We start from the raw sequence: 24677 nt of genomic DNA, 5'->3' as shown, positions 1-24677 counted from the left end.
TTGTATCACTGTTGAGACAACTATAAGTAAGAAGATAGATAGCAGAGAAACACAGACCAAGGAGACGCCTGAGAATGACCCACGTCTGGTCTGAAACCGTAGAGTTACCGTATTACCATGGAAACAAAAGCGTTTAGCCTCTCACACCGGATGAAGTAATGATTCCCGTAGTTCAACTTCCGGGTGTAAATATTCTGCATGAAGTGAAATCTGCTTGCAAAATAATTTGGGCGAACTTCTCGGCCAACTTAATATTGTAAAATGTCCCGAGGCTCAAGTGCAGGATTTGATCGGCACATTACTATCTTCTCTCCTGAAGGAAGACTCTATCAAGTTGGTGAGTATGAGGATTTTTTCAGACAAAAGCCGGCTCGCAAGCTGGCTTGCTTGCTAGCTAGCTAAATGCTCTGTCATGGTTCGTTTAGCTTAGCCGCTAGCTAATAAACAACACCTAGCGAAAGCGAAAGTTGTTGTATAATATAAAACCACTGTGTTACTGGCGGTGTGTTAGTTGTAATTATACGTCTACTTTGTTGAAGCTACTATCAAACAAAACAGCGAAACAAATCGGTCTGCTAGCTAGCTGTTAGGCTAGTTAGCATGGTTAGCATTGTAACCAAGCAAGCTGATTCATTGCTGCAAGTGTCATTTCTACATGGGGCGGAACGTTATGCTTTTATGAAACAAATTAAATGTCTCTTTATTGTGAAAGCTACATGATAATGTATTTTTTAATTGATATTGCAAGCGCAGGTTGGACTTAATGCGATTCCCTAACTTTAATTACAGTGGTCAGATGATACATACATGATCATGTATACAGAGGAACACATAGACACATTTTCTTGTCTCTTGCTTGCAGAATATGCTTTCAAGGCCATAAACCAAGGTGGACTCACATCAGTAGCAGTCAGAGGGAAGGACTGTGCAGTTGTCGTAACACAGAGAAAAGTACCGGTAAGTTGATATCAAGTTGATATAGCATCCTCCTGGGTCAATGTCACTTGGTCCTTTTTACCCATCCTACAATGAATTGGAGTGGACCTAATTTTCCCAAACTGACAAGAGCAATGCTGACAGTTGGATGCACTCACTATGGCCTCGTTACACATGGCAATGTTATGCATCTCATGTTTTTATTGTACCTAGATGTGATTTAGTAATTTATGGCAGTTATGGCTACTTTTGGCATTAAAATGCAATGTCATGTGTCCACATTAAAATTGGAATAGTCTCACAAAACAGATTGCATCGCATCTCACTTTACCTTTTTTATGCAGCTATTGACATTCCCAATACTTTCCTCCGAACCAAATTGATCACAGACTCCAACACTCACTTGACCCATGAGGATCCTGACTATCTATCCTGTTAATAGTTATAAGTTAATATTTTCAGCACTCCTAGCAGGTTTTGCCCTGCCAGTCGGGCTGCCTCACACCTCTTTGTTTTGCATGCACTTCTTAGTTGCTTCCACATATAAATGTTTATTTCTATTGACATAGTTGTATGTGGATTGGAGACATAATTGCATTTACACTTTTTCTAACTTGGCCAAATGCATCTCTAACCACCTCCAGAGGTAGTGTGGGGGATCTTATGCTTAGTACCTCTTGTGTGCATTTACACCTGGATTTTTATGCATTTTAGTTCTCTCCCAAGTCCGCACACAATCTGAACACCCAGGACGCATATTAATGTCAAGTGTTGAGAGGATCTATGGGATCAGTAATGACATCAAATGAGGAGGCCAATATCAAATGCACCAGAGTTCATTCCTTTGTCCCCTTTCTTCCTTGAAACAGGACAAGCTTCTGGATTCCTCCACAGTCACCCACCTATTCAGAATAACAGACAATATTGGATGCGTAATGTCTGGGATGACAGGTAAAAAACTGACTTCTCACTTTGCAGGAGAACCATTATGATGTTTTTTTTTTATAGAGGACGCAACCAAGACATTAACAAAATCAGCACTTAAATGTAGCACTGTTATGGCTCATTTGGCATCTCTGTTCTCTTTAGTTATAGCATTTAGCTGATGATAAGATGTTTTTCTCACCACTATGATGCGTTGCCATGAACACAGCTCTTTCGCTGTCATTTAACTGCAAACATTGGATAAGACATTTGAGTAGGATCAAATCAACCACATATCTCTCCCTCTCCCTCGTGTTCTGGTCTCCTCCAGCTGACAGCAGGTCTCAAGTCCAGCGAGCTCGCTACGAGGCGGCCAACTGGCAGTACAAGTACGGTTATGAGATTCCCGTGGACATGCTGTGTAAGAGAATTGCTGACATCTCACAGGTTTACACGCAGAATGCTGAGATGAGACCACTGGGCTGCTGTAAGTATTTAACAGATTTTTTTTTTATGTCTGGTCACAAGCCTGTTGGGGATTTCATTGCCTAATTGTTATTTTTTATGAATGCAAAAATGGAAATTCATACTACCATAAAGCGGTGACACAGCTGATACCTTTATGGTATCAGCTGTGTAACTTTTTAGCTTGCACAACTCCATAGGGGTTCAGGAGCAGTCAACCTCCAACGTCGGTTTACCACTGTCACCAGCAGCATTCACACTATATTCCTTCCTCATTCTCAAAATGAATCATCATACTATAAAGCAAGGAGTCTCTGTCTGTATGTGTGTCCTTCGCATATCTCGAGAACCGTTCATCCGATCTACTTCACACTTGGCGGGTGTATTGCTGGGGACCCGAGGACGTGCAGTGTCGGATTGGACACGCGACACGTTCAGTATTAATAAACTTTGAATAAACAAGCGAACAGCGCTCTGTGCAGCAGCGGGGCTCAAAGCGAACGGGCACTGCACTAGTAATTGAAAATGGGCAAAATTAAATCTTAGTTCAGTATTTCTCTGAACTCAAAATAAAATATTGTATTTATTATATACAATATACATTGTTTTGTTTGTATAATGTTAGAAGAATGGAATTTTAGACTGTGTTTTCAAAATTCAAGATCTGTAGATTTACATGCACTAAAAAAATAAATCAGAAAAAATCAGAACATCTTGCTAAAACCAAATGCCACTTTAAATTTTGTCTCTGCCTGTTCCATCCAGGTATGATAGTGATCGGCGTAGACGAGGAGTTGGGTCCCCAGGTGTACAAATGTGACCCAGCGGGCTACTACTGTGGCTTCAAGGCCACCGCCGCAGGAGTGAAGCAGACAGAAGCCACCAGCTTCCTGGAGAAGAAAGTGAAAAAGAAACTGGACTGGACCTTTGAACAAACTATTGAGGTACGAAAGTTGTTTAAGAATAGATGCGCAGATGTAGCACAAGCTGATAATGAGGGAACAGAAAACCGAAAGCAACCTCTGTGATTTGCGGAAGATTCCAGCTGTATGTGGCTTATCGTTATTTGTATAGCACTTTTCTTAAAATTTCAAAGTGCTATAAAATAAAAGGAACAAAACAAACAACAATCAATCAGCTATTTGATTACATATTAAATATGATATTTTCTCCCTCTGTCCCCCTCTCTCTCCCCCTCAGACGGCAATCTCCTGTCTGTCAACAGTTCTCTCCATTGACTTCAAGCCCTCTGAGCTCGAAGTGGGAGTTGTCACAACACAGGACCCCAAGTTCAGGTAAAAGACCACTCTAGATACTTACACCAGTAATGAAAGCCAGTATAGGGATACACGACAATTTGGTAAATATCTGCTTTGTTGAAATTACCCCTAGTAAGATGAGAAGAGCGGTACCAAAATCATCTCTCTGCATACTCACTTTATACTGAAAGCATATTTTCCGTCTAGATTAACATTTCCAGTGCATGAGTCGGTCAAAACGTCTCACATTCAGCATGATATTAGTTTAAATTCTCAGAAGGACCATTTTAGAAAATATTCACGATCCATGACATTGAAGCTCATGTTTCACATTTTGTATATTTGTGTTTAAAACGTCTCTCTGATAACATAATCATTGTCCGTCTTTGTGTCTTCCTTCTGCAGGATTCTGACAGAGACTGAAGTGGATTCCCACCTGATGTCCCTGGCAGAGCGGGACTGAGCGAGCAGAGACCCGTGTCACCTGTTGGATCAAGTTAGAGCATGATGGGACATGCAGTTCCCAGATGAAGACTGGTGTTATCTTTGTTTGCTGTACATTTACCCCCACTGTTTCATTGAACAATAAAAGTTTTTGGAGTAAAATAACCATTTGTACTTCATGCCTTTTCCTTTTTCTCCCCATTTCATTGTAAAGCTTATGGTTAGTTTTGCACTCATAGGTGTTTGGTTTGCATTTTTACAGAATTTAGTCTGTTTAATGCATCATTCTGTACATTCCAGTTGAGATTTGTGTTTTTTTTACTCTCAGAAAATGAACAAATGCATTACTAAGATACAGTACTTTTTGAACTTTTAGTCTTGTAATCTAAACTCTGATCAGTCCTGTTCCATCTGTCATATTTAGAAGCAGGGGAAAATGTATATGGGGACATGATGCGTGCGAAGCAGTACCTCTGAGCTTCCTGTTGTGGCTCTGAATGCACCGAGTCACATGACCTGCCGGGGAGCTGTGTTGGGTGTTCTTTACTACACTGTGATGTAGACCTGATTTGACCTCGTTTTCTCAACATTTTGGCATATTTTACGCACATGTAGCATATCAGAAATAGATTACTTCAACTTACCGGATATCATAAAACACACGTGGTTTCTCTTTGCAAAGGAAAACATGTTCCCCTTGACACCTAAGAATGGTTTTGACATAGCTGACATATACTGTAATTCCCTAGGCTCTGCAGTTTTGATGAATACAATGACCGTTAATGCATGTCAGGGGAGGAAAAACCGGCTAAGCATTTCTGTCAATGGCCCCATCTAGCTCAGCATCTGGGAGGCCTTTGTCATCAGCATGTGATCAGAGATGATGTTTGGCTATTAACCTGTCTTCAGCAAGTTACGGTCTGGGGTTTTCAGTACAGTTCCCATAAGTCTCGTCACCCCCTGCCCCCCCTTCTTCCTCCTCCTCTCTCTCTTTCTCTCTCTCTCTCTCTCTCAAACTTTCACCATCCGTCTCCTCCTCCTCATCCTCTCTTTTGCTACATCTCTGATTCCCTTTGTCGTATTCAAAAATGGGTGAAACGGTGAGAAATCCAATTGTCTTTTGAGAATAAAACATGTTCTCCTGCCCTAATGTGCAAGAATCATCTCTGGAAATATGTGCTCAGATGAAGGTTTTAAGACTCAGACTCTCAGGTAATCCCGGAATAACAACTCACTTCTTGTCCTGTTGGAAAAGAACAGGTCACCTGAGGAAGAGGAACCGCTCAGACTTTGTCCTTGGATCCGGATGAGTCAGATCCCTCGGAAAATCCCCCGTGCGTACTGTATAGGTCTATACACCAGCTGATGTTTACAGCCCCGACAACAATTACAGGGTAGATTTACACCACTATTAAACCTGATCGCTCAGGGACTTTTTCTCTGCACCACTAAACTGTTGACTGCAGGTTCACATTGGATTGGGAAACACAGCAGAGAAGTAAACAATGTTTTGGAGAGATGGGGAAAAGGTAACTTCAGGCAGTTCCACTCTGACCAAATTACTGACAATGTCTATTGTCAGTGAATGTATCAGCTGACAGGGAAACCTTGTACTTCCCAGACTCCATCATAGTTTCCTGGTCATCATGACATAGTAGGAAGGCTAAGATTACTCTGATACATTTTAGAATTCCCATCTTAGTAAATAACACTTCCTCCTTACAAAATTTCCTTGGTATTTTTCAGTTCTGATTCCAAGCAGCTATTCACTGGTAGTTCCAGGCTAGGGTGGAATACACAGTACATTATGTTCCTCTTATGCCGCCCAGGGACTTTCAGCATTGTGACTCAGAGACCCAATGACCTCGCCCCAACAAGGAAATCCCAGACTGTTCCAAGAGGCTGAGTGTGATAAAAAAAAAAACACATTTCACAAGTCTGGTAAAATAAACTGCGATGACTCCTTTCCTCCTCGTCACTTTGTAAAACTTGTGAGAAGTGACGGTGTAGTGAGGCTCAGATATTGTGTTTTACAATGTGAAAGGGCCGTAAAACTGTTCTCACTGGGAAGGAAATTTAAATCATAAGAGTGTAGTTGGCAAAGGAAACACACCAGTCAAAGCCGTTTATATTCATAGAAGTCATTTTATTCATAATGATTCCTTTTTTTGTTAATAGTGTTTAAATTCACAATGAAAAGCATATTCACAGGTACAAAAATAATATCTCTGTGTATTTACAATATATTACATACATGTCTCGTCTGGTATATACACATCAATATATATATATATATATATATATATATAGATAGGACTATACGGAGGTCATGGTCTTGCTGTATTATGATTCTTGGTGCCTTGGATCTTTGCTGATCGTTCGTGAGTGCTGTGATCCGGACCGGACTTGACCAGACTGGACGCCGTCTTCATTCCTGGATGCGGTCCCAGGACCAGCGCCGGACCTCTTAGCAGGACCTGTGGACTTCCTGGGTGTGGGGTGGAACTGATCCGTCCCTCTGGACTGTGGTTTGGCAACCCAGTAGCAGCTTCACTGACTTTTACACCACCAGAACAGGGATGATGCTTTTTTACTTCCCAAACTTTATGTCATCGTACATCTGTGGAAAAGAAAAAAAAAAAACACTTAATAATCCATACAACTGCCAATTTTCATTTAAAAACCACTTGAATCCCTAATTATAATGGGGAGATTCCATCTAATTGTATTGAATTTTATATTTTTATTATTATTTATACATTATTGTATCTTGAGATGAAAGTTATGACTTGTGTCACCCAGGACACAATAGTTTTGGGCATAATGTGCAAACTACATTCAGATGATACAGTGTATGAAATAATTCTGCTGTTAGCACCAACTGACCTCATCATCGGACAGGTCCAGCTCCTCCATATCGCTCACATCTGATTCGCTCTCAGGCAGCTCCCTCAGCTCCTGCGCCGTCTTTTCGTACAGCTGGCAGCGGATCTCCTCGTTCTGGCGTCCGTAGGTGAGGTGGTAGGCCGTGAAGCCCCCGTACGTCAGGCTGTTGACGTCGGCGCCGAGCTCCAGGAGACGGCAGACCAGCGTGGGGTTCTGGAGGTCCACGGCCAGGTGGAGCGCCGTCCGACCACTGCATGGTTCCTACACGAAACAACACGAGGGAATAATGTTAGATCCCTTTTGCACGTGACTGACATGCCTTTTGAGGAATTGCATTTATTCTTCTTTGGTTACCCTCTTTTCTACTTTCTTTAGATATATAGGTTGCATGGTGCTTGGGACTTTAATGACACCTACCTGTGCATTGATGTCTGCACCGAGCTGAATGAGGCTTTCCACCAATGAAACGTAGCTGTTGATGGATGCTAAGTGGAGGCAGTTATGTCCTGAGAGGGAAAATAAAGAATAAGTCAGTTAACAACCAAATTCAAGAAGTAGACACTGTCAAAATGAAAAAAAAAAAAAGTGTGTATATGCGTGTTTTCACATATTTGATGTGTGCTTTTTTTACAGTCCCGTATTTGGACTGTATTTATGCATATGTGAGCAGTAACCAAAAACTGACCTAATCTAAAGCCAATACTCACCACTGTAGTTGGGGAAGGAGAGGATGGAGGTGAGGTGGCGCTCGCAGTTCTGGGTGATGACGCTGAAGCAGGCGAGGGAGCCCCGCTTGCAGGCGATGTGGAGGGCGCTGTTCCCGCTGTCGTCGACCAGCCGCGGGTCACAGCCGGCCTTCAGGAGTTTCTCCACCAACTGGGGCTGTTCTGTGATCACTGCCAGGTGGAGTGCAGTCTGAGGGGGGGAGGGAGGATGGAGAAGATGATTGATTAGATTAATTATCTGATATGAGTGTGAGCAGTGTTTATACCCACACTGATCAAGCTGTGGGTTATTTGATTAATTATCATAATATCACATTTTTGTGTGTGTATGTTGTTTTTGAATGATGATCAATCAGTTGGGCTTGATTTTGGTTATTACCTGTCTCTGGTGGTTCTGTACGTTGAGGAAGGGCTGCTTGTGAGAAAGCTTGATCATCTGGATGGCATGTTCAGTGGCTTCGTGAATAATGGCCAAGTGGAGAAACCTGTGGGTTGATGGGGAGGTAGAGAGAGAAAATTGGGTTTGTTAAAATAGTGCGCTTCAAAAATACGCACGGGGGAAGTGGTTACAGCCGAGTAAGAAAGAACAAAGCCCGAGCAGTAGAGCGTTTCGCAAGAATGGAGTTTTGTCGGGTTATTTCCACCAGTTGTGGCTTGACACATCTGATGCTTTATCAGTTACTGGCAGCGTGCCAGGGACTTTCCTGAATGCGCAGAGCGGACTTTAGCACCGCCCAGCCTGCGCTCTCTGCCAAAGTACACACAGTCTGCGTACGCGCTGCACACACACTTTTAAAGACCTCTTGTTTTCGTGCAAACTCGAACATTTTGATGTGCACTTTTGCAGGTTTTTAACTATGCTCTGAATGCAATAGATTTTGCATTCAGAGCATATTTAAAGTTTTTGGACTCTTGCAAAATCCCGATTTAACTTAATTCACGGAGCGTAATTCTTAGGTTTGCAGAGTTTTTGTGCAACTATAATATATAAAGTCCACTTACGTGTCCCCATCTTCTGTCACTGCAGTTTTCCAAGGCTCGTAATCCTTCGGAGTGTCAAAGGAGCAGTCGTCCATAGTCAGCTCCTCAATGTCGTTAACCAACTCGTCCTCTTTTAGGGAATCCAGGCCGCTGTCAAAACGGTCGTCTTGGCAAGGCAACATTTTCCCATGTTTGGGCTCCATATTGTCGAAGTTATAATCCATTTGGTTGTGGTTAGACACTCTGTAGACGTCCATGTTAAGTTTGTGACTATTCACACGACACGGCTCCTCTTTTCAAAGGTCACAGCAGAGTGCGGTGCAGAGGGAGGAGGCGCCTGGGTTTTGTGCGCTCGATGGGCGGAGCCAAGCGGGGGATTTCCAGCTGACTTATCTTTGTAAAAGTAGGGAAATCACATCTAGCCGTGCTTTTGTGACAAAAATCCCCCCCAAAAGTCTCAGAATGAAAACTTGTAGTTTCCTATTAGACACCTATTCTCACCTGTGATGTAGGTTAGGGGCCGTGTCATGATTTGTTTCAATGAGTGAGGTAAGATAGGCATGAATGAGAGACGGCCCCTGTCACACTCTTGAAGAATTCCCTTCCACTTGGGGAAATTATCGGTTTCAACTGGGTAACCCATTGACATTGCATATTTTCCATTCACTGCCACTGGCCTAGTTAGCCACATTTAAAGCCGGCTAGAGAGAGAGACAGTCATGTGTTCAATGTGAAGATCAATTCAAGGTTGTTTCTCACACTCAAAGTGCAATGAACATCTACACTACCAGTTAAAAGTTTGGTCACACCTGATTGAATGTACTGTGTTTCTCATTATCTTAAAGCCATTTTGATCTAAAGGCTTATGCTTAAATGCTTGAAATTTGTTTCTTAGATAAATATAAATAGTGAAGTTGATGCCTATGTATGAATTTCTTTCCAAAGCCTTTGCCTTTCCATTAAGGCAAAGAGTGGCTACTTTAAAGAATCTAAAATATAAGATATTTTTGATTTGTTTAACACTTTTTTTGGTCACTGCATAATTCCATTTGTGTTATTTCACAGTTTTGATGTGGTGTGTCCAAGCTTTTGACTGTGTACATAGTTAACCACATTCTGTTATCATTTCCATATCCTACACAGCTACATTGTATTCTGTGGTTGTCATTGCCATACAATGAACAAATCAAAATCTATTAGCGAAAGCACATTATTTCTCCATCATAGATGCAAAGTCTCCTACTGGCAGCTACCACAAAACTTCCGGCATTTGTCATTATTGAGCTTGAATAGTCGAGCCAATCAATCAGACTTGTGTTCTCTTTTCCAGAGAAGTCTGAATTCACAGCATCCAGTGGGCGAGAAGAAAAATGCATTCCACTTAGTTTGAGCTGCTGGGGTTTGGAAAAGACTCAGGTGCCTCCCTCACAGTTCAGGGAAAAATGCCTTTGAATTTTGTTTTTCTCTCACATTTTAAGTACTTGAGGTGTGCATTTTCTGTCCTCTTCAGACACGTACACAGCCTCAAATAATATTTTTATTATGCCCAGGTCTGCCAAATGTGTCACTGTAACCCTGAACCATAATTAGGGTTTACGAATCAAGTTAAACCAGCAAGCTGACCTACATGTAAATTAAGTTTGCCTTGGGGAATTGGTGCACATAACAAATACAACAAAAACTTAGAGACAACAACTACAAAAGGGGCCGGGAGAAGAAAGAGACAAGAGGAATTACACAATATACACGTGCTTAAAATTTAGGGCGAATTTTCACAGGATGTTGAGCGCAGAGGAGGAGGAAACATTCTAAAGTTTCCTCATGGAGACTCCCTAATGAAACCAACACTGCATGTTCCACAATAGGATGTTCTGGACTTACCCTTCTAGTATTGCAAATGCTTAACGTGCCTCTGGAAATGAAATACTGTACGCCTTAGGTTTGGAGGTCCTGGAAACCACTGTGTTAAGAAATGCAGAAAAAGGTCATGCTTTTCTCGGCTTTTTTGGTGGGAATTTTGTGGATTTTTGGGGATTTTGCCAAACATTCATTGTATACAGTTTACACCCAGTGCATTCCCTGTATTGAGGAAAAATGAATGATTTCTGTAACTTTCTGTGTGAGCTTTTAATTTGCACAACATCGGAGCCATGGCCAAATGTTTAGCTGAGCCTCAAAGAGGAAACTCCTGTTTCTTGCATAACGTCGTGGCAAAGTGCGTGACAGCTCCTACCTGTGTGTTCCCCTGACATTTGAAATGAAAAGCCCAGGACCGCCTCTATTTGCACTGCAAAGAGATAGGGCCACTAAAACATAGCAACCGTATCCAAGAGCAGTAAAGCATTCACACCTCTATGGGGCGATACTCAGTTTGATATGACACTATACAAAACAAACACACGCACACATACACACCCAGCAGGGATGTGATGTAACATCTAATGTATCTCAGTCTGTGAATGTGCGTCATGTTGGACAAACGTCACTTGTGCAGGCGCACTCTGTATGTCTCAAGTATAGGCCTTGAATTCCACACATTCTTTCATCTCTGAGGCATGAGAAATGAGGCATCTGGGGACAAATTGTACTTCCAGTCTGTTTTTTCCCCCTCCCAAACATGTCTGCCAAAATCGTGCACTAGTGTGTATATATGGTCAAATATTTTCCCTGCACGGGAAATACTGGGACTTCCACTTTACGTCTTTGAGAAATTTATGTAGAACTGTGTAAGTGCTCTTGCCTCCACTTGCCTTGTGTTTACTGGTGGTTGCCATGGACAACCGACCACTGGGAAAGCACTGAGCCAGCTCAGTGTAAAGTATATTGCCCTCTATCTGTGTGTTGGTAAAGCACCAGTTATCTGACTCAGTAATGCCTGAGGGAGCATCACACCCTGTTGGCGAAGTACTAAGAAACACTCCTGAAATTCTCAGGAGATTTTCCTTATTGACCAACTAAACACGCCAACATACGTCCCACCCAGCCTACTTTCAGATCTCTGAACAAAAAATGAAATCGAATGGTTTTATTCCATGATGTTGTATATCCATTTTGGAGAAAGAATAACTTACTTAATCTTTGTTCAGTATTTCAAAAATGCAGATGACATAATCATAACAAGATTACTATCTTCTGAGGAAAGGTCTGAAGGTTAACCACTTCAATAATTTTCCATAGTGAGCTTAACCTTCATGACAACAATCATATTACAGGAATAGGTGCTAAGTTTTTCAAGTGGTGGGTACTGTAGTATTCAAGTACTTAATGCAGGATTTTGACATTTTATTTATTTATTTAACCTTTATTTAACCAGGCAAGTCAATTAAGAACAAATTCTTATTTACAACGAAGGCCTGGCAAATCCGTCTTAATGGGGAATTGGGGGAAAAGGGGAGAGAAAAAAAAGTAATAATGATAAAAACATTGATTCAGTAATTTCTGGAAAGCATCTATCATTTACACTTGAATCTGAATTTTTGCAACACCTGACCAAACACATTTTGAAAAGCATAAGATAAATTAAGTTTACTCAAGCAGTAATACAGTAATACAATATTTTTATTGTGTTTTTTCTGAACAGAGGCCATGCTGTCTGAGACATGGTCATACAGTCAGCTGATTTATCAATTATCACTTATTTATAAGTCAGTATATCTCAGTCAGTTTAACGCACATAATGTGATTCCTGTGCTCTTTTCCAATAACATATGACAAGTTCCTCTTTGTAAACTTTGTCTAAAAATAGATTGATCACATCACATTTTAGCTTCGTAGAAGTTGTGGACAACTTGCCTTCTGTTTGAACAGGAAGATATTACTCCAGTAGTTCAGTAATCACTAAGTGGACACTGACAGTCAAACTCAAAGCTAGATTTGATGATTTGGATGAAAAATACTTTCCTTTTTCTATTCTGAGAGGAGGGGCACCTTGCTTGTGTGGGCTTAGTGACACAGCAATTCTACACCCAAAGTTTACAGTGACTACTCCCACTTTCTGTTTTAGTGATGTGTGGCTCGACGTGAAAAAGAGTATTTTAATATGGCAAGTTGACATATGTCCATTTTCCATGGCCTGTATTAAATAATAGGGAGGCATACTGGACGTTTAATGATATGAGTCACTTATTAAGTCATGATATGGCTGTTCTTTGTCAAAGGGACTTCACCACAGCCATGCTATCGCAAGAAAACATTCATAGGGTGGTTATCTGATGTAATTGGATGTAACATGCAACATGTGTGACGTAACGTGTGCACGCCTATCTTATCCTCTATTACATGTGACATGGTTTGAATGAATAGGATGAGAGTGATAAGGGCTAGAAATGAATAAAGATCATACAGTGTGAATGAATCACTTGAGGCTACGATAATATTTGGAGTGAGGCAATTTGTGAAAAAACATTAGATCATGTCTCTCTCTTTGTACTGAGTTCCTCAGAACAAATGAAAAAAGCCGTTCAAACAGGTTTCCATACCTGTGAAAAGAACAAAGTTATTCCTTTACTGATGTTGGTGGGGTTTTTTTGTGAATGCGAAGGGTGGGACAATAGACTGTTTCAATCTCTTTCTCTTGCTAGCTTCTGGAAAACTAAGTTACTAAAAAAGTGCACATCAGAGGCAAAAGCTATTGATTGAAACTGAGGTGAAAACTCTCAGAGACTCCCCTTTGTTGTTGGGGTTTCGTGCTGAATGTGCAAATGCATATTTTTTCGGGGAAGTGTGGGTGTTTTTCGGAGTAGGGGTAATACCTCTTTTTCTCGCTCCACAGGCATTCCCACGGTGTCACACACACACACACACACACACACACATGCACACACACGCACACACACACACACAGGAAGACAGGTGATATGATCCGTTGTCCCACTGTCCTATTGCCTCCAGGCATCTCTCACGGTCATGATATCACCATTAGGTCCAATGATAGCAGCATAAAACTACATTTAAGGCTACTGTATAAATATAACAATAATGGCATATCACAAGCAAAGGCCCATCAGGTAAATATATAACTAGTATTATAAAGACCTGCTAGTTTTCATCACACATAACCATAAGGTGTTAGGCCCTTGCTCAGCGGTACCTTGGCAGAATTGAGCACTGATGGCATTGGGAATTGAACCAGCAGCCCTTAAACTACTAGGTGGCTGCTCTAACCAGCCTGGAACCTGAATAAGAATAAGAATAAGAATAAGAAAGAAAATTGGTTACAAAATACTAAAAGTAAGATTTTTTTTTTAAAAACATACAAAACAACACAAGATTAAAAGTTGGCAAAATCAAAAACAAATACATAAAAGCAAGTCTATAGATGCATTATCATGTTTTAAATAATCTCTTAAAAGTCTATAGATGCATTTTAAGACATGATTTAAAATATGAATTCCTCAGGCACAGGGTCAATTCACATAGGGTCCCTATGTGCGCAAAATCACCTTCAGTCTTGAGTCTAGGCTGAGGGACAGTCAGGAGGCCCGGAGGATCTCAGGCTGTGGTCTGGTTCATAGGAAACTAACAGGTCTGTAATGTAGCTATAGGGGTCAGTTTGAGCTTTAATTATGTATTATCAGTAAAATCTTAAAATGAGTTCCTAATCTAAGTGATAATAACCAGTGGGGGGATTGCTAAAATTGGGGACACATGGTCTCTTTGTTTGGCACCAGTTCAAATTCTGTTACAAGCTGGAGACATGAGAGTGACTTTTAACTGAGGCAGGAAGAGAGGGAGTTGCAGTACTCGAAATAAAATGAGATTAAAGCGTGGATGACCTACTTCAAATCTATGGAGGATGAAGACGACTTGATTTATCATTGTTGTTTTTCAACTGTGGGAAGCAAGACTGCACTACTCCCTTTGCCCGTTCTTTAAAAGTCAAGTCAAAGTCAAAAAATCACTCCTATAAGTTTCTGGCCACTGACTTTGTGCTGGAGAATAGATTACCAAGATGTATGACAAGTATGTAAAGCATTTTCCTACCCTTAACCCTAAAATTGCTATCAGCAGAAAAAACCTCTTGCGAAAGGATGGACAGTATGCAGCCTGCATGACTGTGAACTCTGAAGTATATCATCTCATCTCAGCCTTGTCTTAAGGCGTAAAAGGAAGCATGGTTAGAGGCCATAGATCTACATTGATTATGCATAGTTATTACAGGGCTGGCTGTCATTTGACTGCACATGCAAAGTAAAGTTAAAACAATGCAAATAACACTGTGCTAAGATAAATTCTCGTAAGGTAGACAAGGAGTTTGAGTTTGGTAATATCAGCCTCACTTTCAGATTCTTTGGACGCAGCAGTTTTAGTTTTAGCTTTAAGTGATTAAGTGATCAAATTGGAAGAGACTGGAATGTGTTCCAGTTGATCATATGCTGTGATTCTCAGTTTGGTTTTCTTCTCGTCTTTGAGTTTCTCTTGCTTTCCTTTGTGTGTGACTTTATTGATTTTCTTCTATTTCTTCTATTTCTGCACTGTAATAATTATGAGACCATGAGAACAGCTCATTACTATAAAATCTGCCACAAAGACACCTCAGAGTTTCTGCTAGTTAATATTATAAAAAGGTACATTCTCTACTGCCCTAAATACAAATTAGACCACCAAAGTTTCCTGACACAGTAGCAGTGTGAAAATGGATGTGACTGGCAGTGTGCTACACGCTGCGGAAATAGTGAGGCAAAGGCAAACCACAATCAACCGAGCAAAGCCTTTTACTGTTTCATTTTTTTTCTATCCAATTTTCCATTTTTTTGAGGTTTCAGTAGGGCCCGTGTTCTGTCAGCATGCTTGTTATCACACGTAGCCTCTTGAAGGCAAAAATCCACTCTAAAAAATAATTCAAACAAGCTATTCCTTTGGTCTGGGAAAGCTCAGCCTAGATTTGGAGAGAAGAACAAAGCAAAGAAGAGCAATAAATAAGACTCTCTCGCACAGCTCCCGGTTTTGTCTCTTGATGACATCACAGACTATATGTGCATTTTAGGAAGTAGGCCTATATGTATGTTCACTTTTTCCCCCATTAACCTTTGTCTTTAATCCCCCTTCAATCACGTTGTTTATAAATTGTATATATGAGTTTATGGATGAGTAGTTGAGAAAGGGGTAGGAATAAATAAGTGTATACTTCTTCCTACTCCTTTTCGAACATGTAATATTTAATTTGTGTTGTTTATGAGAATTTGTTTATTGAGTTTGTTGCATAGGTTTATTGTTTGTTAGATTATGTTTATTAGTTCATTAGTTTATTAGTTTATGAGAATTTGTTTATTGAGTTTGTTGTATAGGTTTATTGTTTATTTCATTTTATTGTTATTCTTGTTTTGTTTTTATCTGTTTTTTTATTTTTTACATGTTGGAAATAAAAATTATCAATCAATCATTTAGTTCATTCATTTAGTTCATTCATTAATTCATTCATTCTTAAATTATGTTTCTTTGATCATTGTGATTTTTACACTTGATATTGTATCATTACATCATTATCGTGTATTTTTCTAGTTTCAATTACGAACTAGGGATATTTGTGGGATGAATCATATTCTTCAGGGTTAGATAATAATCCAGATCTGAGAAGCTACAATTTTACCACTTAGCGAAGGTCTTTATTGCCCTCCTGTGGTTGCAATCTGAATTGCAGGCAATGGGATACTCCTCAAGTGCCATCATCTTGCTTAAAATGACTTGTGTAACAAAACTCTTGGAAATGACAGTCGTATTTACTGCATGTACAGCGGTTCCCAAAATGAAGTCTGGGGGCCACCAGGGGTCCTTGAGAGGCTTCCAGGTGCCGTGGTCCCCAGTAAATTAAGGTTTAATGTCATGATTATTTCTCTCCCTATAAGTGAGCACAATGAAAGAATTTATCAGGATGACTGTTTTGATCATATGTTTTGATCATGTGGTTCGCTCTCTCCATTGTGGTTATCATCCCATCTACAGGTGATCAACAAATCAACTGCCAACATGGCACTAGTAGCTAATAATGGATGACTGTTGCTGTAGCTCTCGCACTCTTCTATTGTTCTCCTCTTTTTATTATTCTCCTGTTATTTTCCTTTCCCCCCTTTTTTTTCTACTCAGCACTCAAGTAACCCTGCTGCCTCAGACTAGGCAGGATTAACAAGCTGGTTGCACAACCTGGCTCTGTTGTAGGGCAAAGCCTGGACACCCTGGAGATAGTAACAGTGGGGAGGATAAGGACTAAACTGAACTTCATCCCAGACGACACCTCCCACACCCTCTATGGCAACCTGATGACCCTCCGCCTCATTCCTCCAGAAGTGCAACATGGAGGGCTTTAGGTGCTCCTTTTACTGCCTTTAGACTGACTGTTCAATGCCTCCTGTCCAAACAGCCCCAGTCTCAGCAAACATAGGAGAGTGCTGAAGACTGGACTGCTCTCTGCTGGACCAATATATTCTCTAACACAAGTCAGCACATATGACACTTTCTCTGTAGGTACCTCGATCCATGTTCTGCTAATTTCCATTCCACACATCAGATGGGGTTTCTTGGGACAAAATCCTATAAAATTGGGGTCAGTGGTTTAATGTGTAGCCTATACAGCTCTGGAAAAAATGAAGAGACCACATCAAAATTTTAAGTTTTGCATTTCATGGGTATGTATCTGTAAAATCGAACTTTTATATGAACTATTGATCACATTTGATTGTAATTTCAACAAAAATATCCTCAATCAGAACATTTATTTGCAGAAAATATTTAAAAAAAAAAAAAAAAAAAAACAAAGAATACACATTATACTCAATTATATACACAATAGACATTTTATAATACAGAGTTTATACCCATAAATAAATCGTAAAAATAACAATGTCTTCGCTTAGGAAGGCTTCAACAGTCAGTATTTGGCGGAGTAACCCGATTCTTTATCACAATATATGGGGTGTTATCTTACTGTTTTTTTTACACAGACCTGTGTAGATATGTACAAGTTTGGGGCAAAAGAACTACAAATCCCTACAATCTCCCTTCAGTGATTGGTCAGCCCTGCCAACATTTGATTGGACAGACTCAGTAAAGACTCCTGTGATTGGTCGCGGGTGGCCATGTTTGCAGTTCCAGCTGTCTTGATGTGGAGCTAGCTAGCCGGTTAGCTGTCGGAGCTGTTTATTTGCCTGTTTATTTTATTTTGGGGTAAATTATCGTACCGCTTCGCCACCCCGTTCATACCGGGTTATCTGTAAAGTCGCAATGCCGGTTCACTCCCGGGAGAAGAAGGAGAGTAACCACGAAGAAATGGAGGTGGATTTTCCCGAGCAAGACGGCAGCAGCACAGACGAAGAGGACACCGTTAGCTCGTCCGTGTCTGAAGATGGAGACAGCTCGGGTAGGAAATCATATAAGCTAGGCCTAAAATACCAGTCCACAGCTAACTTCAATAAACATGCTATCTGTCGGTTTTAAGTTCAACAGAGTATGCGGGTCCTAGTGAAAATTAGCCGATATGTTCACCAGGGAGATGGTGATGGGGGGATGATGGCATGTTGATGTTGATGGTTGAATACAAAAGCTGAATGCAGTTGGGAGTGTGGAGACAAGAGATGGAGGTGATGCTACAGCTTTCATGTTTCCATGTGAACAGAGATGGATGATGAAGACTGTGAGAGGAGGCGGATGGAGTGTCTGGATGAGATGACCACCCTGGAGAAGCAGTTCACAGACCTGAAAGAACAGTAAGTTTCCTCCTCAAAAAATAATGAACCTCTCTTTGCTCTTCTCCAAGTTGAATGGATAATGAGACTCACTTTGAACACAGCTGGACTGGATTTGAACTTTTCCTAAACTCTGGGCTAAGGACTGGTGTGGGTCTCTGAGATGTTGCTGAGTGGTTGTTATCTGACCTATTTTGGCTGCTCTCCAATAAGCATCCCCCTCCCTCCCCCTTATACCTCTTACACACACAACCTAGGGAATATTACAGCATGCTGATCGGGGTCCATGTCATATAAAAGGAAATTCAGACTAAGCCTCGTACGCAGGAATGTCCTATGCTGTGTTTGCATTCTGTGTTCAACATGGTGGTCAACATGATGCTCTACACACAGTGACACAGGTTTACCACTGAAATTTCACACCAGACGGAGCAGAGTTTGACCTGGCTCTCAACACTGATCTTGATCAGGGTCTTTTTGCGGGGTTGGCTTACCCGGCTAGACCCTTTCACACTGACGGTCAACCCATGTGTTCCCTTCGTCTGGTGGGAAAGGCGTATCAGATTGTAATCAGGGTGAGATATTGACACCAGCCACCAATCAAATGCTGGTAAATTATGTGTTTGGCTGCTCTCAGTGTGTCTGCTCTACCAGCCATGTTCTCAAGTAACAAACCATCATTTGGAAGTGAGATTCTGTATTAAAAATCAGAGTTTCTTCTGTATCACCGCTGTGGTGAGTTAGTATGCACACAATAAGCTTATAATGACGATGAGGATTCATCCAGTTTAGGTTTTATAGAGTGAAATGGTTGAAGTTGAAGTTTTGTTATTTCTTGCTGTCCAGGTTGTACAAGGAGCGGCTGAGCCAGGTGGACATCAAGCTGCAGGAGGTAATGGCTGGCTGTGCCCAAGAATACCTGGAGCCTCTAGCCAACCTGCAGGAGAACATGCAGATCAGGACCAAAGTGGCTGGTGGGTCCAAGTAACCTTGCAGCTTTCTCTGTCATACATACATACATACTGTCGCTGTCCAGTGAAATTTACTTATCTCCAAAATGTCACCTTAATAGTAAGTAAGAAAAACAGCCTTATTTTCAAATTGACCACCATACATTTGGGAGTTTATCCAATGGGTTTTTGAAAGGGTTTCATAAGACCAAGGGTGGTAGAATTTTCTCAAACTATAGAGGAGCAGGGAATCCTTAAACTGAAGTTAAAACGGGAAAAGGATTTTGAAGGACAACAGTGATATGTAGATCTGATTTGGGCCCTTTTTTTGAAAAGTTGATTATAGCCTATACATGTCAGCTGTCTTATAGTAGGAGGATTTAGAAACAAGGGTTATGTCTATGCGAACATAAACTTCAATAAGGATGATTCACTAGAGTTTCAAGGCTTTCTGGTTCTACAGGTTCTGGGATGCCAGAATTTACTGTCGAGTCTTCATGAGGTCTTATGCGCCTAATTAAAGCAAACTTGATAACTCCAGTGGCTTACCTGCTCTCTCTGCTCTCTGCTTCCCTAAAGCAAAATAATTGGATGCTCTCCCGGTCTAAATTCTTTTGGGGGATCACATTTGTGCCCTCACTCCATGTGTGTGTTTCCATAAAGAACAGGCAAAGCGGAGCGGCTCTTGGCATTGGTACAAATACCAGTGTTGGGAATAGTACAGAACTAATGAAGCTGCTTCTTAGAGGCTACGGTAGCTTGGCAAAAAAATTCTCATCTTTCTTGTGTCGTGCCCTGCACAGGTCCCAACTGGATGACTAGGATTGATTTACCACTTGTTGTTGTTGTTTGTTGCAGGGATCTACAGGGAGCTGTGTTTGGAGTCGGTGAAGAACAAGTATGAGTGTGAGATCCAGGCCGCCTGCCAACACTGGGAGGTGAGAGGTCAAGTCGTGTTACGTGGGGTTTAAGTTTAAAAGCTGTATATTTTACAAGACCAAAATACTGCATTTTTCTATTCAAACAGATGATGATTTTAGAGAGTCTTGAGGGATGTGATTTTTGTTTTCTGTTGAGGATTTCAATTGTTTTGATACACAACTCCCATTAATTTCCTATGGAGATTCTCTCTCCTTCCCACCCTGCATCATTTCCTCCGTTTTGTGTTGTCCTGTTCACATGCTTCTCGCTTCTTTATCTTCACCAACAATACAATTTAGAAAATCCGCTATAATGTCTGAATTTTGAACAGTATCCACTATCTGATAGGGTTGAATTCAACACCAGTCTTGGCTTTTGGAGAATATTCTTGACTTTTCTATCTGTGTTGGATGACTAGTGTCCTGCTGCCCTCCTTTCTGTCTCCCAGAGTGAGAAGCTGCTGCTGTTTGACACGGTACAGAGCGAACTGGAGGAGAAGATAAGAAGACTGGAGGAAGACAGGCACAGTATTGACATTACCTCAGGTACCATACCCTAGATATATAGTAAAAGATCTAAACTCCTCATTGCGGATGTCCTTGTACCAATATGAAATGCACTACAAACGGAGGTGACATGGAAGCCAGTGTTTCTCCAATCTGTTCTTTCTGCTTCACAGAGTTGTGGAATGATGGATTGCACTCACGGAAAAATAAGAAAAAAGATCCATTCTGCCCTGTCAAGAAGAAGAAGCCCGTTGTCGTTTCTGATATCCTTTTCCTTCTCCTGTCCTTGTCTCGTCCCTCCCATCTCTCATCCCCACTACTTTTGGTGTAACACTTCAAGGACGGGCCGTTTAGACAGATGTTTTCTGCTGCCTCAGGGTGCGCTTTCCTTAACCTCTGTATCACGTCCCTATATTGTTTACATGCTGCAAGACCTGGATATTCTTGAAGACTGGACTGCAATAAGAAAGGTATCAGTCTGAAAACGGAGAAACTAGTGAATGGGTGCTTGTATCTATACTGATCGATTGTCTTGAAGTTGTAGTTTGACCTTTTGAGTTTGCGTCTGTATCCCCTCTCACAGGCGATGGCATCACTAGGGCCGCACAGGGTGAAGGTCGACGGTAAGAGTTTCTCCTCCTCCTCTATTACAGTCAATATCTGGCTCAGAGCAGATATCGACCCGCAGTTAGCCAGGAAGAGTTGATTCAAAGACTTAAGTACAAAAGTTCACTGTTGAATCAGTTGTTGCACACTGCTATTTAGAGGCTAATGTTGGAAATTTGTCTTCTCCCCACCCAACAGCACTGTCTGTCTGTGTATTTTGCATGCATGCTTGCTTTACTTCCCCTACTAATCTAATCTTTCTCCCTCCCGTTTCCCTCTTCCTCTTTACTTTTTGTTCTTTCTCTCTCTGTATTTTCTTTTTCCTCTGACTTTGCTCTGTCTCACCTTCCTTCCTCCGTCTCCCTTCCTCTTCCTCACCCCCTTTATTTATATATGTCTTTTTTTGGTCCCTCCAGCCCCTGCCGTTAAGCCTGACAGGCATCACCATGTGGCGCGCTCCGAGGAGGGCCGACTCTTCTATGACAACCAGTGGTACTGCAGAGGACAGGCCATCTGTATCAACAGGAAGGACGAGTACCCAACTAGGTGTGTGTGTGTGTGTGTGTGTGTAGGAGGTGGGGGGGTTGGATGTGTTGCCGTGTGTGTGAGTGAGAGATGTTTTTGAATTACAGCTAATGACATCAGCCAAGCTTTGACACTAAATGATGTGTGTGTTCGCATCTGTAAATTTGTTGTATTGTGTTAAAGAATGGCTTTTATGACACATTGTGTCTGTGTGAGTGAGAGGTGGTGGGCATGTGGTGTTTTTAAACTGAAATGCTTTGTCATGGATGGATCTAGGAAGTGTGTGTGTGTCGATAGAAAAAAGAGAGACAATAAGAGTATTGGTTTTGGTGATTGTTATTCCACACACTGCTCTTTCTGTGCCCTGCTCTCTCTCTCTGTGTGTGCGTGCGTGCGTGTGTGTGTGTGTGTGTGTGTATCAAGAGTGGATGGACAATGGATATTGTTTGTGATGATTGTAGTTTTGCGTTGTTCTAACATTGTTCTGTTTGTGTGTGTGTGTGTGTGTGTGTGTGTGTGTGTGTGTGTGTGTGTGTGTCTTGCAGTGCCATCATCACCACCATCAACCACGACGAGGTGTGGTTCAAACGACTGGATGGCACCAAGTCCAAGCTCTACATCTCCCAGCTGCAGAAAGGCAAATACACTATTAAGCACTCCTAAACACACACACACACACACACACGCACACACACACTACCCCATCCACCATCTTATTCTTTCTCTCCCCCCTATGGAATCTTGCTATAAGCTTGCCATGTATACAGAAACACACATACTCTCACACACACACACATCCCAAAAGGATTTTCACTATAAAATTGACACGCACACATACATATACCTCACCTCACACCCTCTTCCTATGAGTAACAAAAAAAAAACTTTATCTATCAACTGACAAATATCAACTGACCCTTCGATGCTGTCTAAGGAGACGATCTTCTCTGTAAATATGTACGTATGTTGATATTCTCGACGAGGTCACAAAGTGTCATTTTCTCTGGAACGGAGATCAATGCAAAGTGCTGCTAAAAACAAAAGGGGAAAAAAACGGAGCAGTTGTGAACTGTGAACCGCGGAGCTGAGTCGCGTGCCTTTCTGAGACAAGACGATGCCTAGGCTGAAGAAGTCCTGAACTATCAATGCAGTGAAGCCTTACTCTGTACTGTGCTAGCAGTAAGAGGATTGAAAGCGGGTCAAAGCGGGTCAATGAGTGAGTGAGTGAGAAAATCTACTGTATTAAGCACGTATGATCCAGGTGAAGATGCCGTCAGCAGTGCGTTTGATTCGCCCCTCCAGACGCACCGGGTAGACTTGATTTACACTCTCCAAGATGCCCAAATAAATTTGCATTAAGATCCCCTGGGAGCCCAGTCTAAAAAAATGTTTGATATGATTTAGTACATAATTGCACAACTGTCGATACTATAAAGGGAGGGTGAAAAGCAATGATCAATCAACTTCGAGTGAATGAATTTATTGTGAAAATAATGTGATTAAACTATTCCTCAAGGGGTTCGTTGGGCTCCACTTGGGGTGCCACTGGACTAAATGATTGAATGATCTAATGTTTCAGAACCCAGTCCAGCCCAGTGCACTCAGCAAAAAAAAAAAAAAAAAAAATCGAAGAAGCCTACTGTATTACAAGCATACAGTAGTGGGGTTTACCCTCTGTTTAGAACAGAGCTGAGCTGATAACAATAATGCTGATGAAGATGATGGTGTGTTTGGTGTTTACTTCACTGTGATCTCGGCCCTGTAGCCCTCTTCCTTCTGTCTCCTGTCACGTTGCCATGTGTCTGATAGTGCCTAGAGCTTGACATTTATGGCAAGACCCGATGGGTTTAGGTCGGGCTGAATTTCTCATTTAATTGCTTGGGTTTGTGTCGGGCTCCTGCTCCAAAATATTAATTTCAAATTAATGTTGTTTGTAGTTTATAAGAGGATCATTTACAATTTCAGGCTATACTCCACAGGTTTGGATGGTCATTGTTTTTTTTGGTGTGTGGGGGATTCGGGTCAGGCCAGGCTCAAATTTGCAGCTCTCATAGTGCCATTTTTCTCTGTTTCTTCGTCCTCTCTGTTCTTATTTCGTGTCTGCTACGAATAAAATACCTGAAAGGATTGGTTGTCAAGTCCTGCAGTGGAAACGTTACATCTGATGCTGGAAAATCAAAAGTATCTCTTGTTCCTTGTCCTCTGTCTTTGGCTTTGTTCCTTACCTCGATAGCCAACTCTTTTCTTTCCCTATTCCCCTTTGTCTTCATCCTTGCTGTCTTTATAAATGTTCTTCAACATTTGTGTGTAACAGTACAATGAGAAAGCGATGTTGAGGGGATTTCTTTTGTGTACAATCTGTCCTATGGAACCTTAAACTATTATTGGTTGTGAAGCAGGTTGAGAGAAATGTTTGTATGTGTAAATACATTTGGTTTGATGAAGTGGACGTTGCTTTATGTTGTATTTTTGGTGCTTCATATTTTCAACATTGCATATTTGTTTCAAAGTATTACCTGCCAACAGTATTGTAATGAGAGGTACTTGGGACATTATGTCATAAACTTAAAGATATTAAAGTGTCTGTGAAGCCTAATGTGGCGTTGACATCAACTGTAAAGTAGAATTTTTAATAGTTTCTTGCAAGTATGTTTTTTTTATTTGTATTCTGTGTTTACTTACCTAGCATAAAAAACAACAACATTTTTATGCATTACGGTTCTTTTTCCACATTGTGTGAGAGGTAAAGAGAAATACATGTGACATTGTGCCAATGCATGCACAGCTAATAAAAGATTTCATTTGTATCATTTGAAAAGAGCCTTGTTTAACCTACACATTGAAATACAATTCAGCATGCTACATATGCAGA

At 41.2% G+C, this 24677-nt stretch overlaps 3 protein-coding genes across 3 annotated transcripts; 2 read left to right on the top strand and 1 right to left on the bottom strand.

The window, feature by feature from the left end:
- The first annotated feature begins 162 nt into the window (after window positions 1-162).
- Window positions 163-4194, top strand: LOC139931397 (proteasome subunit alpha type-6). Its single transcript, XM_071924888.2, has 7 exons — window positions 163-337; window positions 863-957; window positions 1806-1887; window positions 2192-2347; window positions 3091-3269; window positions 3526-3620; window positions 3990-4194. The coding sequence occupies exons 1-7, from the start codon at window positions 262-264 to the stop codon at window positions 4045-4047; spliced, it is 741 nt and encodes a 246-aa protein (XP_071780989.1). The 5' UTR covers window positions 163-261; the 3' UTR covers window positions 4048-4194.
- Window positions 4195-6153: 1959 nt separating this feature from the next.
- LOC139931396 (NF-kappa-B inhibitor alpha) lies at window positions 6154-8926 on the bottom strand. The gene is made up of 6 exons (XM_071924887.2): window positions 8642-8926; window positions 8019-8124; window positions 7622-7829; window positions 7332-7420; window positions 6915-7175; window positions 6154-6648 (listed from the first exon to the last, which is right to left on the bottom strand). Exons 1-6 carry the CDS (start codon window positions 8875-8877, stop codon window positions 6619-6621), a joined length of 930 nt encoding a protein of 309 aa, XP_071780988.1. The 5' UTR covers window positions 8878-8926; the 3' UTR covers window positions 6154-6618.
- Window positions 8927-17773: 8847 nt separating this feature from the next.
- LOC139931405 (breast cancer metastasis-suppressor 1-like protein-A) lies at window positions 17774-24623 on the top strand. Its single transcript, XM_071924904.2, has 10 exons — window positions 17774-17972; window positions 18228-18318; window positions 19144-19271; window positions 20106-20185; window positions 20617-20713; window positions 20848-20937; window positions 21080-21144; window positions 21258-21297; window positions 21697-21826; window positions 22351-24623. Exons 1-10 carry the CDS (start codon window positions 17837-17839, stop codon window positions 22466-22468), a joined length of 975 nt encoding a protein of 324 aa, XP_071781005.1. The 5' UTR covers window positions 17774-17836; the 3' UTR covers window positions 22469-24623.
- The last annotated feature ends 54 nt before the right edge of the window (window positions 24624-24677 follow it).

Source organism: Centroberyx gerrardi, chromosome 18 (assembly GCF_048128805.1).
Source record: "Centroberyx gerrardi isolate f3 chromosome 18, fCenGer3.hap1.cur.20231027, whole genome shotgun sequence".
Lineage (NCBI taxonomy): Eukaryota > Metazoa > Chordata > Actinopteri > Beryciformes > Berycidae > Centroberyx > Centroberyx gerrardi.
The sequence above is the reverse complement of the archived record's forward strand: the minus strand, read 5'-3'. Positions and strand labels throughout refer to the sequence as shown.